Genomic DNA, 13,437 nt, shown 5'->3' with positions numbered 1-13,437 from the left:
CTCAAGAACAGTGGTTTCCAAACTGAGAGGTACAGACTCTTTGGAAGTTTGTGATTGGTTCCCAAGAGTTCTGCAAGGAAAGCAGTGAATGAAGGCCACATCGAAGAAGCATCTTTGAGATTGTACTGAGAAAGGAGTAGGGTGGTCTGCTGGCCAGAGGATGGACCATGAAGCTGATGATGGATTTCAAGAATTGTTTTGAACGATGCTTTACCGTTCAGGTAGCATGTTGTCCTGCAACAATTATCTAACGCTCAGGACCTGGGGAGTATGTCTTTGGTTTCTCATGGTAGGAACCTCCAGCTGCACCTCAAAACCCTCCTTTGCGATGCCCCCGTCAGACACAATCCAGTAACTTGAACTTCAGATGGCAGATAAGTAACTCATGAAACTGGTCACTGATTAGCCCGCTCAAGTTTGAAAAGGTGTAAATGGAAAAATTGCACTTTTGGCACCTTCATCATTGGCATTGTACAAGTTCCACCTCAGCTTTCTTCATAACCATGGGAATAATCCTGTTCAAATTACAACTCAGAGAAACAGGAAATGGAGCTGTGTATTTTACAAATATTGAACAATTAATGGACTATAATATGTTGCAGCAATATTAGCGCTTCTGTAGATAAATTACAGAAGTAAAAATAAATGACATTACTAAGGGGTGTCAGGGCACAATTTGAATCACATCACTCAAGGGTTAGGAGAAAGGGTCCCCGGGAGTGTTTCAAATATTAACAGGGGCTCCCTACATAGGAAAGTTTGAAAACCACCGCTTTTAAGATTCTTAGAGGAGATCTATGCTATTTAAGATATACCAGCGTGGCGATTGACTTTGCAAAGATACATTTAGAAGTACACTGAATTCTGAAGTAATAAGATTGTCCCAAATGCTAGTAATGCTTGTTAATATTGAGTTTTGTAACAGGTCTTTTTTTAAGTAGAATAAACAGATGGTGCAGTAGGAACAAGTGGATGAAATTATTTTTGCTGTTTGTTTTAAAAGTAAGCAATTTTTCCCTAGAGTTGTTTTGGATCATCAGCAGTAACGAGTGCTTCTATTACATAGGCTCACACCGTCTTTACACCAATCTTTGACCAAGTTCAGAAGTTTAAGGTAAGACCTTTTTCAGCTCAATATGATTCCTTGGCGAGAGGCAGAACCAGAGGTTTCAGTCACTCTTGGGAGATGGAGATACACAGGGTGTCTGTCTCACGGGGTCCCTGTTGGTGTGGCAAATCCAGAGTTGTCACTGTCACTGTCACTGGTGGATGGCGATCGTGGAGCACTCTCAATTGGGCTCTTTGTATTGCGAAATTTATTCAGCAATGTTGTATTAAAGGCAGATGCAGGCGAGCTCACTTCCCCTTCCTGTGCTGGCTGGCTCTTAGGGGTTTTGGATGGAGTTCCACCTGGAGACCTAAAGGAGGAAGCAGATTCAGGAAATTGTTCTTTAGAAGAAACAGCAATATTTTGACATCTAATTAGTAACAAAATATTTAAGTGATAACATCAGGAAATGAATACTACATAGGTAGAGTAAACACTGGTGTTTAGTAGAATACAATCAGCTTATTGTCCAACACACAACAAAAATAAAGATACTGCTAGCATACAAAAGCAAAATACTGCAGATGTTGGAAATCTGAAATAAAAACAGAAAATGCTGGAAATACTCAGCAGGTCAAGCAGCATCCGTGGAGAGAGAGGGTTATCGACCTGAAACATTAACTCTGTTTCTCTCTCCACAGATGCTGCCTGACCGGCTGAGAATTTCCAGCATTTTCTGTTTTTATTTACTGCTAGCATACCTTATTTTAGGAATTAAATACAGACCTTCAACAGTGCTATATTGTCGGTGTGATGCAGTAGGAATTGAAGCAATTGGAGGTGATTAATTGAGAGGATCACAGATGAAGCATATTGCACATTAAAGCACATTGGTTTAAGTGTGATTTTTTTTCCCCGTAGTACACTGGTACCAATGTTAAACAATCCTCACAACACTGTTTAATAATAGAGCAAATTCAAAATTAACAGTTGGTTCAAGATTATGTCTCAAAGCCACATCATCATATAATCAACCTAAAGATGTTTCTCATCGTCAAGAATAACCTATGATCACAATGCCAGTTGAAAGTATTAATAACTGTTTTTTGTTAACAGGAAACCATTCTGAAGTGATGTAAAGGTTGTGCAGCATTTACCAGAAGAAGACTTGAATAATCCAGCAAGCACTGTGTGCGCAATACTGGAAACCATTCTGAAGTGATGTAAAAGTTGTGCAGCGTTTACCAGAAGACGACTTGGAATAATCCAGCAAGCAATTTGCGAGTAATACATATCCTTGTTTACTTGGATGAAAGTGCTCTCCTATTTTACCCAACTCTGCTGATCTGTGGCTTAAATTAACCATTTTTGACTTTCCCAATCGGTTCAGCATTATTCGTATCTCCTCTAATCCTTGTGACTTCCCAATTTAATATGAACTCCAGTACATATCACAAATGAAGAAGGGACGAGCTAACAGCTGGAAGATGGAGAAAGATAGCAGAGAGATCTGCAAGGAACTCAGCCCCTTTTACATAGAAGTTCAAATGGAGGGCTAAGCATGAAGCATTAGGGCATTGGGAATGCTCAGACTTGCTCCAGCATAAAATCTCCAGGACTTTGTGTATCATGAGAAACCACCAGCATCCATTGCCCAAGATACCCGCAGACAGTTCTATATTATGTCACCAATTAAAAAGGCATGGGGTAACAGAGTGGAATCTGCCAGATCACTTTTGCAGGTAAACATTTAAACAGAAAGCTTTCTACATACCTATGGATGCCTGTTGAACGTAGCCTCTTAAAATGGTTTGCAGCCAGCAGCTCAGAGTGGATGCTTTTGACAGGTTGAATGTTGTGGTCACTCTCAGGAACTCTCAGGTCCCCAATACTACAAACACATCATTTAAAAGTAAATCCGTAAAGTGACTAAAAACAAACAGTCGTCAATGAAACGAGTATGGTTATTTCATATTAGAAATCTAGATTTTAATGATCTTTGTTTTGTGCAGGGGAGTGGAACCTTTCCCATTTTAGGTTCCCAGTGTCAGCAGCAAGCATTTCCAGGGCAGGTATAGCCAGACACAGAATAAAGCTTCCTCTACTCTGCCCAACAATGTGCATCAGCCCCAACCTCAGCAGAGCAGCCCCTACTACACCAGTGTGACATGTTTCATTCTCCACACAAGCTGTCCTGTGGTGCCTCTGCGTGGGATTAGTGTCAGGTTAGGGGCAGTTTTGTGCTTCAGGCTCATGCTCAACAGGAACTGGATTAAAAATGTCAACATCCCCTTAACAGAAAGGACGTTCCTCCTCAAATGCAGGGAAAGGAGTAGCACTAGAACTTTGAGCTGGATGAGAGACAGCATCTTAGACAGGAACTTCAGTTATGAAATACCATTCCATCTTTATATCAGATAAGGTATGGAAACTCTACCAACAAGGGCTGCAGTTCGTTGAATTCATAAGAAAACAAGAAGCCGAACATGCCTCTCTTCCAAGTACCTTGAGCTTATGAGGGAGAGGAAAGGTGGTAACAGAGGTTTGTGCATCAAGTTTACATTCCGCATTGGGATGAATTTTTGAAGGATTGAATTTTCTAGACCCCTAACATATACTAGGAAAGTTCTGTGGTAATCCTCTAGGGATCCCCATTTGTAAAGATGAGAAAGGCAGAGGTAATCACCACAGAGAAAATGTTTCTACTTGCAGTTAAAGGTTTCATGTAGCTCCCCGAAGGTCTAGTGGGTAAAAGGCACTGAACGGTATAAATCAGAAGGCGCCAGGTTCAATTCTGGTTCACTGCTTAATAAAAGTTCACACTCTAGCATACTGGATTTCTGTCAGTACTTAGTGGCCTGTTAACCCCCCACTGCAAGGCATCATCAGGCATCCTGAAAATCCAAATCTCTTTCAATCTGAGACCTCCAGAGTTTTAAAAAATTTGTTTATGGGTTCAGGGTGTCGCTGGCAATGCCAGCAATTATTGCCCATCCCTAGTTGCCCTCGAAAAGGTGGTGGTTAGCCGCCTTCTTGAACCGCTGCAGTCCGTGTGGTGATGGTATTCCCACAGTGCTGTTAGGTAGGGAGTTCCAGGATTTTGACCCAGCGACGATGAAGGATCCGCGATATACTTCTAAGTCAGGATGGTGTGTGACTTGGAGGGGAACTTGGAGGTGGTGGTGTTCCCATGCGCCTGCTGCCCTTGTCCTTCTAGGTGGAAGAGGTCACGGGTTTGGGAGGTGCTGCCGAAGAAGCCTTGGCGAGTTGCCGCAGTGCATCTTGTAGATGGTACACACTGCAGCCATGGTACGCCGGTGGTGGAGGGAGTGAATGTTTAAGGTGGTGGCTGGGGTGCCAATCAAGTGGGCTGCTTTGTCCTGGATGGTGTCGAGCTTCTTGAGTGTTGTTGGAGCTGCATTCATCCAGGCAAGTGGAGAGTATTACATCACACTCCTTACTTGTGCCTTGTAGATGGTGGAAAGGCTTTGGGGAGTCAGGAGGCGAGAGACTCGCCACAGAATACCTAGCCTCTGACCTGCTCTTGTTGCCACAGTATTTATGTGGCTGGTCCAGTTAAGTTTCTGGTTAATGGTGACCCCCAGGATGTTGATAGTGGGGGATTTGGCGATGGTAATGCCATTGAATGTCAAGGGGAGGTGGTTAGACTCTCGCTTGTTGGAGCTAGTCATTGCCTGGCACTTCTGTGGCGCGAATGTTACCTGCCACTTATCAGCCCAAGCCTGAACGCCGTCCAGGTCTTGTTGCATGCGGGCATGGACTACTTCATTATCTGTGGAGTTGCGAATGGCGCTGAACACTGTGCAGTCATCAGCGAACATCCCCATTTCTGACCTTACGTTAGAGGGAAGGTCATTGCTGAAGCAGCTAAAGATGGTTGGGTCCAGGACACTGCCCTGAGGAACTCCTGCCGCGATGTCCTGGGGCTGTGCTGATTGACCTTCAACCACCATAACCATCTTCCTTTGTGCTAGGTATGACTCCAGCCAGTGGAGCGTTTTCCCCGATTCCCATTGACTTCAGTTTTACTGGGGCTCCTTGATGCCAGACTCGGTCAAATGCTGCCTTGATGTCAAGGGCAGTTACTCTCACCTCGCCTCTGGAATTCAGCTCCTTTATCCATGTTTGGACCGAGGCTGTAATGAGGCCGGGAGCCGAGTGTTCTTGGCGGAACCCAAACTGGGCATCAGTGAGCAGGTTATTGGTGAGTAAGTGCCACTTGATAGCACTGTTGATGACACCTTCCATCACTTTGCTGATGATTGAGAGTAGACTGATGGGGCAGTAATTGGCCAGGTTGGATTTGTCCTGCTTTTTGTGGACAGGCCATACCTGGGCAGTTTTCCACATTGTCAGATAGATGCCAGTGTTGTAGCTGTACTGGAACAGCTTGGCTAGAGGCGCGGCTAGTTCTGGAGCACAAGTCTTCAGCATGATAGCCGGGATGTTGTCGGGGCCCATAGCCTTTGCTGTATCCAGTGCGCTCAGCCATTTCTTGATATCACGTGCAGTGAATCGAATTGGCTGAAGAATGGCTTCTGTGATGGTGGGGACCTCTGGAGTAGGCCGATATGGATCATCCACTTGGCACTTCTGGCTGAAGTTGGTTGCAAACGCTTCAGCCTTGTCTTTTGCACTCACGTGCTGGGCTCCACCATCATTGAGGTATTTGGGGATCCAAGTTTTGAGGACTTGACTTTGACATAAAATGTATCAAATTACATGAGATTGTGCATGCACAGCAGCTACAGGCCATGGACATTTGGACCCTAAACCCAATGCTCAGTGTTTTTTGCAATATTCCTTGCTGCTGATTAAACTATGGCTACAAGTTGCCTATTAAGCGGCAATATGTTCAGGTACATTTCACAGTGTCCCTTAATGGAGATGTTATTTTGTGTGTGATATATTACAATGAGGATGGCCTCACCTACATCTTCCCTAGTTTCTCCACCAGGAACATTTCTACACATTGATCTTGGTAAAGCTGAAAATGAACACATATTCTGTGCTGCATATCCATGCCCACAATTGAACTTAATATGCAGAACTCTGACACTCTGCTTAGTCAAGGCGATGACACTCATCCTCACCATGCTCAATGTGAACTCACACCTCACATATGAAAGTGAGAATTTCCATCATTCTGTATAGCAAGATCATGGATGCATGTGAAAATCTCCTCTAATCAGTATATAAAGGGAAATTCTAAAAAAAAAACATCTTTTATGATTTCACTAGAAGTAACAAATCAAGGACATTTTCAGGATCAGATTTATAATGCCGCTACGTATAGCAAAGAGTTCTTACCTCCTGGTGGTCTGAGCGTCTATCTTGGAGCAATACATACAATGCATAGTGGCTAGTGGTGTGCATGTTATTTTGGCAAACGTAGCACATTGTCTTTGTACACTAGAAATCCCAGTTTTCATCTTATTTTCTTTTTAAAAATTAGGATACATGATCTCCATGTCTGGCACGCCTTTACAGAACTCCTAACCACAGGTAACTTATACAATTCAAAATGTTCTCCAAAGAGCTCTGCCCTTCCCTTTTAGAGGAATATTTATTCCATCAGAGTATCTAATACTTAACACAGTGAAGGATTCTTAAAATCAGAGAGAAAGAAAGAATCTGAATCTAATTTTTTGCTGTAACATTCCCCCATGCCCTTTCACTAACGCAACCACAAATGTTGCCTCGTTGGTGGATAAACCCGAAATCAGACCACCAAGATCTGCGAGTATCGTCAACTTGTGATGTATGGAAAATGAATGTGAACATGGATTTAAATTTTACACATGGTCCTCATGGCTCTGTGGAACACACCTATACAGCTCACAATGACAAAAGCTTGAACACCTCTTGCTGCCAGTCAGTGTCACTGGGCAGCCAGAGTGGGGCTCTCAGTCAAGGGTGCCAGGTGTCCTTACCTGTGACATAACAAACCTGACCAAGCAGGCTGAAGAGAATTGTGAGAAATGCGAGCAAAATACAGGATTCAAATTCCAAAGTGTAGTAACTATGCTTCAAATTCAATGCACCGCCCTCTCACCTTTTACAACGTCGATTCAATTTGCCCAGTCCGTAACTTTCCAGCAGATCTGGGGTCGCTGAGACCATCACTTCTCTCTGCAAGACAGGGAATAGGTCTCAAATTTGCTGTGCGTGAAACTTCTGCCGAATTTCCTACATTACAACAGCGACTACACTTCAAATGTACTTCATTAGTTGTAAAGCACTTTGGGATGTCCTGAGGTCGCGAAAGGCGCTATAGAAATGCAAATTTTTCTTTCTTTTCTTCTAAAAGTAAAAAAACACAGGGCTTCCTAGCTCCTTCTGACTATGTGTACGGTCCACTCTAATGGGTTAGTATAGAGAGGATACAGCTTTCAGTTTGGTGATATCCTCCGCCTTCTCCACAACTCACCACCACCCCCCCCCCCCAAAAAAAAATGTATAGCAAGCATCAAACTTATCACTTATCCACGACTATATAGCTTCCTTTTGAGGCTGGTTACTTACTGTGTTGAGGTTGGTCTTCTCTTTCAGAGGGGCTTTAAGCACCAGATTACAGGAAGATGGAAGAGGAGGTGGTGGAGGAGGAGGAGGAGGAGGAATGGCAGCAACTGAAGGTAGTGAGGCTCTTGTACTTGTAGAATCCTCACCCTGCTCCTTCTGTCTCTTTTCAGCCAGTCGCTTGGATGTCCTTTGTGCACTACCTTTAGCCTCTAGAAAACACAAATATCAAAATGAACACTAGATATTACACCGGTGCCTAAATCAACTAACGGTAGCTTTTGATTCTTTCATAATTATAATGGAAGTTGTGCAGAGATTCGGAGATGTGAACTGGGGCAACCTTCCGAGTGTTGCATATTCTTTCTAGACCATTCCATATTAGCTCAATCATTGTGGCCAGAGTGTGACAGAACTGACCATTTCTCTTTATAATTCATATTACCTGTAGTACCAAGCATTCCCAGGTTAGAGATGGCTGCTCGGGTAGAGTAGGGTAAAACTTGTCTTCTCATCAAGTGAGGAATGACAGCATGATGGAAAGCAACAAGGAATTCCCCATCAGGTATTGCACAGGACAGACACAGAGTTAAATGTCTCGCAACTCTCTCTGCTTGAATGCATCGCGACGACAACCTCAAAAGAACACTCACCATCAAATTAATGAGAGTTTTTCCAATTTCCCACATAAGCTACCCCCGAGTGAAATTGTCAATTTAGTGGAGAACGGTGATTAGTTTTGTGTTGTGGCTCATGCTCATTAGGACACGCTGGGTTGACACTATCCTTACAGATGACCACCGTCACTCCCTCAGAGGCTAGGCCTCCTCATCCCAGTAGCCCAAATAACACTTACTTTTGGACGTTTTACTACATTAACGGCGCTATATAAATGCAAGTTGTTGTTGTTTCCATTTTACATGTTTTCAGATTGCAATTGGTTTCTGGATGTCCGAGCCAATTCACATGGACTGTAAGGAACAGAGTGAGCGTGCATCTGTCTGCCGGTCAACTTTTGTCCCGACTGTCGATATCTTCCACGTGGTCAACCATGAGCGGGAGGGCGAGCGATAAATGACTCGGCACAAAACCAAAATGGGTGGCACAAAACCTTTACCTTGCAAAGTCTTTAGAAAAGGTCATGTATTCCCCCCCACCCCCATTAAGTTTGCTTTATTTACGACAGCCCTTTGGTTCTTTTGCCAATCACCTTAAATTTGTGTCCTCTGGTTCTCGACCCTTCTGCCAATGGGAACAGTTTCTCTCTATCTACTCTGTCCAGACCCCTCATGATTTTAAGACCTCGATCAAATCTCCACTCAATCTTCTCTGCTCTAAGAAGAACAACCCCAGCTTCTTCAGTCCATCCACGTAACTGAAGTCCCTCATCCCTGGAACCATTCTTGTAAATCTCCTCTGCACCCCCTCCAAGACCTTCACATCCTTCCTAAAGTGCGGCGCCCAGAATTGGACACAATGCTTCAGTTGAGGCCAAACCAGTGTTTTATAAAAGTTCATCATAACTTCCTTGCTTTTGTACTCTATACCTCTATTTATGAAGCCCAGGATCCCATATGCTTTTTTTTTAGCCGCTTTCTCAACCTGCCCTGCCACATTCAACGATTTGTGCACATATACCCCCAGGTCTCTCTGTTCATGCACCCCCTTTAGGATTGTACCCTTTAGTTTATATTGCCTCGCCTCGTTCTTCCTACCAAAATGTATCACTTCGCACTTTTCTGCGTTAAATTTCATCTGGCACATGTCCGCCCATTTCACCAGCCTGTCTATGTCTTCTTGAAGTCGATCACTATCCTCCTCACTGTTCACTATACATCCAAGTTTTGTGTCATCTGCAAATTTTGAAATTGTGCCCTGTACACCCAAGTCCAAGTCATTAATATATATCAAGAAAAGCAGTGGTCCTAGTACCGACCCCTGGGGAACACCACTGTATACCTTCCTCCAGTCCGAAAAAGAACCGTTCACCACTACTCCCTGTTTCCTGTCACTTAGCCAATTTCGTATCCATGCTGCCACTGTCCCTTTTATTCCATGGGCTTCAACTTTGCTGGCAAGTCTATTATGTGGCACTTTATCAAATGCCTTTTGGAAATCCATATACAGTACATGTCCAACTGCATTGCCCTCATCAACCCTCTCTGTTACCTCATCAAAAAATTCAATCAAGTTGGTTAAATACGATTTACCTTTAACAAATCCGTGCTGGCTTTCCTTAATTAATCCACACTTGTCCAAGTAACTTAATTATGTCCCTGATTATCATTTCTAAAAGCTTCCCCACTACCAAGATTAAACTGACTGGCCTGTAGTTGCTGGGTTTATGAACAAGGGTGTAACATTTGCAATTCTCCTGTCCTCTGGTACCACCCCGTATCTAAGGAGGAGTGGAAGATTATAGCCAGTACCTCCACGATTTCCTCCTTAACTTCCCTCAGCAGCCTAGGATCGCCTGGGCCATTTGGTTCCTTTAAAACAATGCAGAGGGTCAGAAATTCTGCAGCAATTTCTGTGACAGCTCCCTGTGAAATCGCACATACGACGATACAAACTATGATTCCATCCTTAGTCCCTCCTATTCCTCGTCCATATGCTGCTCCACAACAACATTACCCAGAGGCTTGGTGTCAGTTTCCATATGCATGTTAACACACCCGGCTGTCCCCCTCTGCCATCACCCTCGACTCCAAAACCACCACTGTGATGTCTAACTGTTCATCTGACATCAAGTTGTGGACGAGTCAGAACTTCCACCAACTTAATATTGGGAAGATTGAAGCCATCCTGTTCAGCTTGTGATTCCATCGCCCTCCCTAGTTGTTCACACAGGTTCAATCTGATTGTACACAAATGAACTCCATGTCCTACTTGACCCTGACCCCATATCCGGTCAGCAAGACTGCCCATTTCCATCTTAATCTCAACCGCACCACTGAAACCATCATCCGTGCATTCGGTAACTTATGTCTCTACTTCTCAAAAGCTTTCCTCACTACTGCCACCCGAGGTCCAACCTACCAATGTTGCCTTTAATCTGCGTTGCGGCGCAGCACTCTGAAGGTCCCGCGCAGCTGGTGTTTAGATAGTAAAACTGCGCATCGGTGTTAAAGGGGCCGTGCGGCCCAGAAAAAAAATCAGAGGGAACATTGCAACCTACATGAGCTCCAACTCATCCGAATCTTCACTGCCCACATTCCAACTCACCTAAATTTGGACCTCTGACCCTCAAAATCCTCTCTCATTCACAAATCCCTCCAAAACCAAGTCACCTCCCCTGCTTTCCCCACCGCACAAAATCTCCTTCAGCCCGAGTGTCACCGCATAACCTTTAAACTCTGGCTTCTAGCGCATTGCCTCTTCCCTGTCCTTCCAGTCTTGCCAAGGTAATGTTTTGCTATAAACCAGTGAGGTTGTATTGAGCTGGGCAGTATGTTGTTGCACTGCTATACTTGTATCACCTTTACCAGTAAAACCTTTACTGTTAGCTATCAGGGTGTTGTGGTAGGTTTGCTAAAGTTGCAACGTCCATGCGAGTATCTGATAGTAACCCATGTCCTGACTAATCTCAGTTTTGGTTGTGTAGAAAGAAGGGGCTAGAAATTGGGTTGCTTTGCGCCTCTCGTTAGCGCCCCTGGGGGCGCAAATACACTAGCGCCCGGCGCCGCTAACACCTCCTGCGAAATTCAGTGGGACGTTAGCAGCGGTAGTAGCTGGTAGCGCCCCACTCTGCAGGGCGATATGTGCGACAGGATCAGGAGGCGGTTTTGCAGCGGCGGTAGTGGGCAGCGGCGCAATTTAAAGGGAAGGTGTCGGGCGGCCATTTTTACTTTGGCCGACTGCCAACACCTACCCCCTTTCACAGTTGTATGCGGGGTGCCAGCCGCGATGGTTCAGCCCGCACTCCTCCAGTGCCGGGCTGTTTCCATGGCACCCCGCCCCCCGGTGGTCTGGCAGGGGAGGAGGTCTGCAATGACGCGCTGCTACGTGCATGGTGCTGCAGCACGTAGCGCAGCGATATTGAGAAGTGGCGCTTCACCTCCTTCTTGGGGCGCTTCTACTGAATTTACGGGGTGAGGCGCTAACTAGTTTGGGGCGCTAAAATTAGCACCCCAGCGAGGTTAGCGCCCCCAAAATGGGCTAGACCCAATTTTACCCCCCAAGACGTATAAACAGATAACCTTTGTATCCAGAGTAAGATGGAAAACAGTACCAGAGATTATTTGACACTGTACATCACATTTGTCTTCACTGCATTAAGATACTTGGTTCTCCACAAGTGCAATCTGACATCTGTGGTTTTGGTTTGTAAATGAGGACAAGAATTTTAAATTCATTACGTTGGGGACAGGGAGCCAGTGGAGGTCGTCGAGGACGCAGTGATGGGCTAATGAGACTTTGTGTGGGACAGGATGGGGGCAGCAAAGATTTGCAAGAGTTGGAGTTTGGGGAGGGTGGAGATTGGAAGGCCGGCACTATATAAATACAATATTGATATTTAAACATTCCATATACTTTCATTCTTGCCTGGGGAGGAAATTAATCTTACTTTTGAGAGTGCGCCTATGGTCCAGAGTGTACCCAAAATATAACCAGATAATACTCCCCACCAGGTACCCCAGCTGTATAAATAATCCAAGTGCAATAGATTTCTAGTGGATCCAGTGGTGTAATACACAACTAACAATCATGAGGAAGTTACTTAATTATTGACACTGTACATCACATTTTTCTTCACTGTATTAAGATACTTGGTTCTCCACAAGTGCAATCTGACATCTGCAAAGGTTTTTTTTTTAAACTGACTATGCAAGATGTGCATTATACTGCTCACCAGCTCTTACCCAATGAACAAATGCAACAAATGGGGGCAGCTTGACCTGCAGTGCACAAAAGCTACAGTTAGACTTTTGTCCCCAGATTCTCATGTCATACAAGTTACAAAACAGTCAGATTTTATTGCGATACAATTCTTTTGAGTACCTGCCAAATGACTCCTCGTAGGACCTTGACTTGCTCCAATCAGTTCTTCCAACCTATCACATCAGAATGCACAGACTTCCCACAGCATTCGCCAGCACAGGGGCTCAAGTCCCAAACTGTGCTGGGCTTCTGGGACGGGCGTGATCCACAGAAGCACAGATTTCCTGTACCATGGCTGGAGTAAAGAATTTGCTGCTGCCTGCTGCGGTTCTGCTGGCTGCTTATTACCTTTTCATGCCAGACTCCTTCAGTCCAGGTAAGTAGCTGCATTCCCTTATATCAGATCTATAGGAGTACTGAAATGCATAGCTCCACCGATCTCTCTCAGTGCACACTATTGCAGTGAATTTTAGACTCTCAGAGCCACTCAGTAATGAGACACGAGTTTTAAATAGTGCCGTTGCAGTCAGCCATTAAACAAGGAGACTTGTGGATATTGGAAGCTTAAAATTGTAGGTTTTGTCGCTTTTTGCTGTTGCAAAAGTGAATCAATTCCATGGTTAAAATCCGCAACCCTTTGATTTCATTGCAACTTTATTGAAAATCTCACCCAATTCACTGACCAAATAAAACTCAAATTGTGGTTTTAAAGTTTTCTCCAGTGAGGGAAATGGTACATAAAGAATAGCTATAGTTAAATTGTTATTCAGAAGTGCGGAGAAAGAATGAACTTGCATTTATATAGCACCTTTACAGCCAATGAAGCACTTTTGAAGTTAAAAAAAAAAATTCATTCATGGGATGTGGGCATCACTGACAAGGCCAGTATTTATTGCCCATCCTGAATTGCCCTCGAGAACAATAATGCAATTATGGTACTAAAGCGTGTTCGGTACAAAATCCATTCC

At 44.3% G+C, this 13,437-nt stretch overlaps 1 protein-coding gene and 1 pseudogene across 2 annotated transcripts in view; one reads left to right on the top strand and one right to left on the bottom strand.

Annotated features, from left to right (window-relative positions):
- Positions 1 to 538: 538 nt before the first annotated feature.
- Positions 539 to 13,437, bottom strand: part of LOC147104533 (uncharacterized) — a 51,497-nt pseudogene continuing 38,598 nt past the window's right edge. Inside the window, exons 4-7 of the transcript XR_015072359.1 lie at positions 7,595 to 7,800; positions 7,125 to 7,201; positions 2,823 to 2,939; positions 539 to 1,418 (exon numbers count right to left, since the gene is read on the bottom strand). The product of XR_015072359.1 is annotated as an uncharacterized LOC147104533 (transcript). The remainder of the gene's footprint in view (positions 1,419 to 2,822; positions 2,940 to 7,124; positions 7,202 to 7,594; positions 7,801 to 13,437) is intronic.
- LOC147104534 (hydroxysteroid 11-beta-dehydrogenase 1-like protein A) overlaps positions 12,655 to 13,437 on the top strand; it is a 36,325-nt gene continuing 35,542 nt past the window's right edge. The window contains exon 1 of the mRNA XM_085961920.1: positions 12,655 to 12,845. Coding sequence (XP_085818046.1) covers positions 12,761 to 12,845 — 85 coding nt within the window. The 5' untranslated portion in view covers positions 12,655 to 12,760. The remainder of the gene's footprint in view (positions 12,846 to 13,437) is intronic.

The sequence above is a fragment of the Somniosus microcephalus genome, chromosome 19, assembly GCF_052327205.1.
Source record: "Somniosus microcephalus isolate GS21.2 chromosome 19, FLI_Smic_1.0, whole genome shotgun sequence".
Taxonomy (NCBI): domain Eukaryota; kingdom Metazoa; phylum Chordata; class Chondrichthyes; order Squaliformes; family Somniosidae; genus Somniosus; species Somniosus microcephalus.
This window is presented reverse-complemented; position numbering and strand designations above follow the sequence as displayed.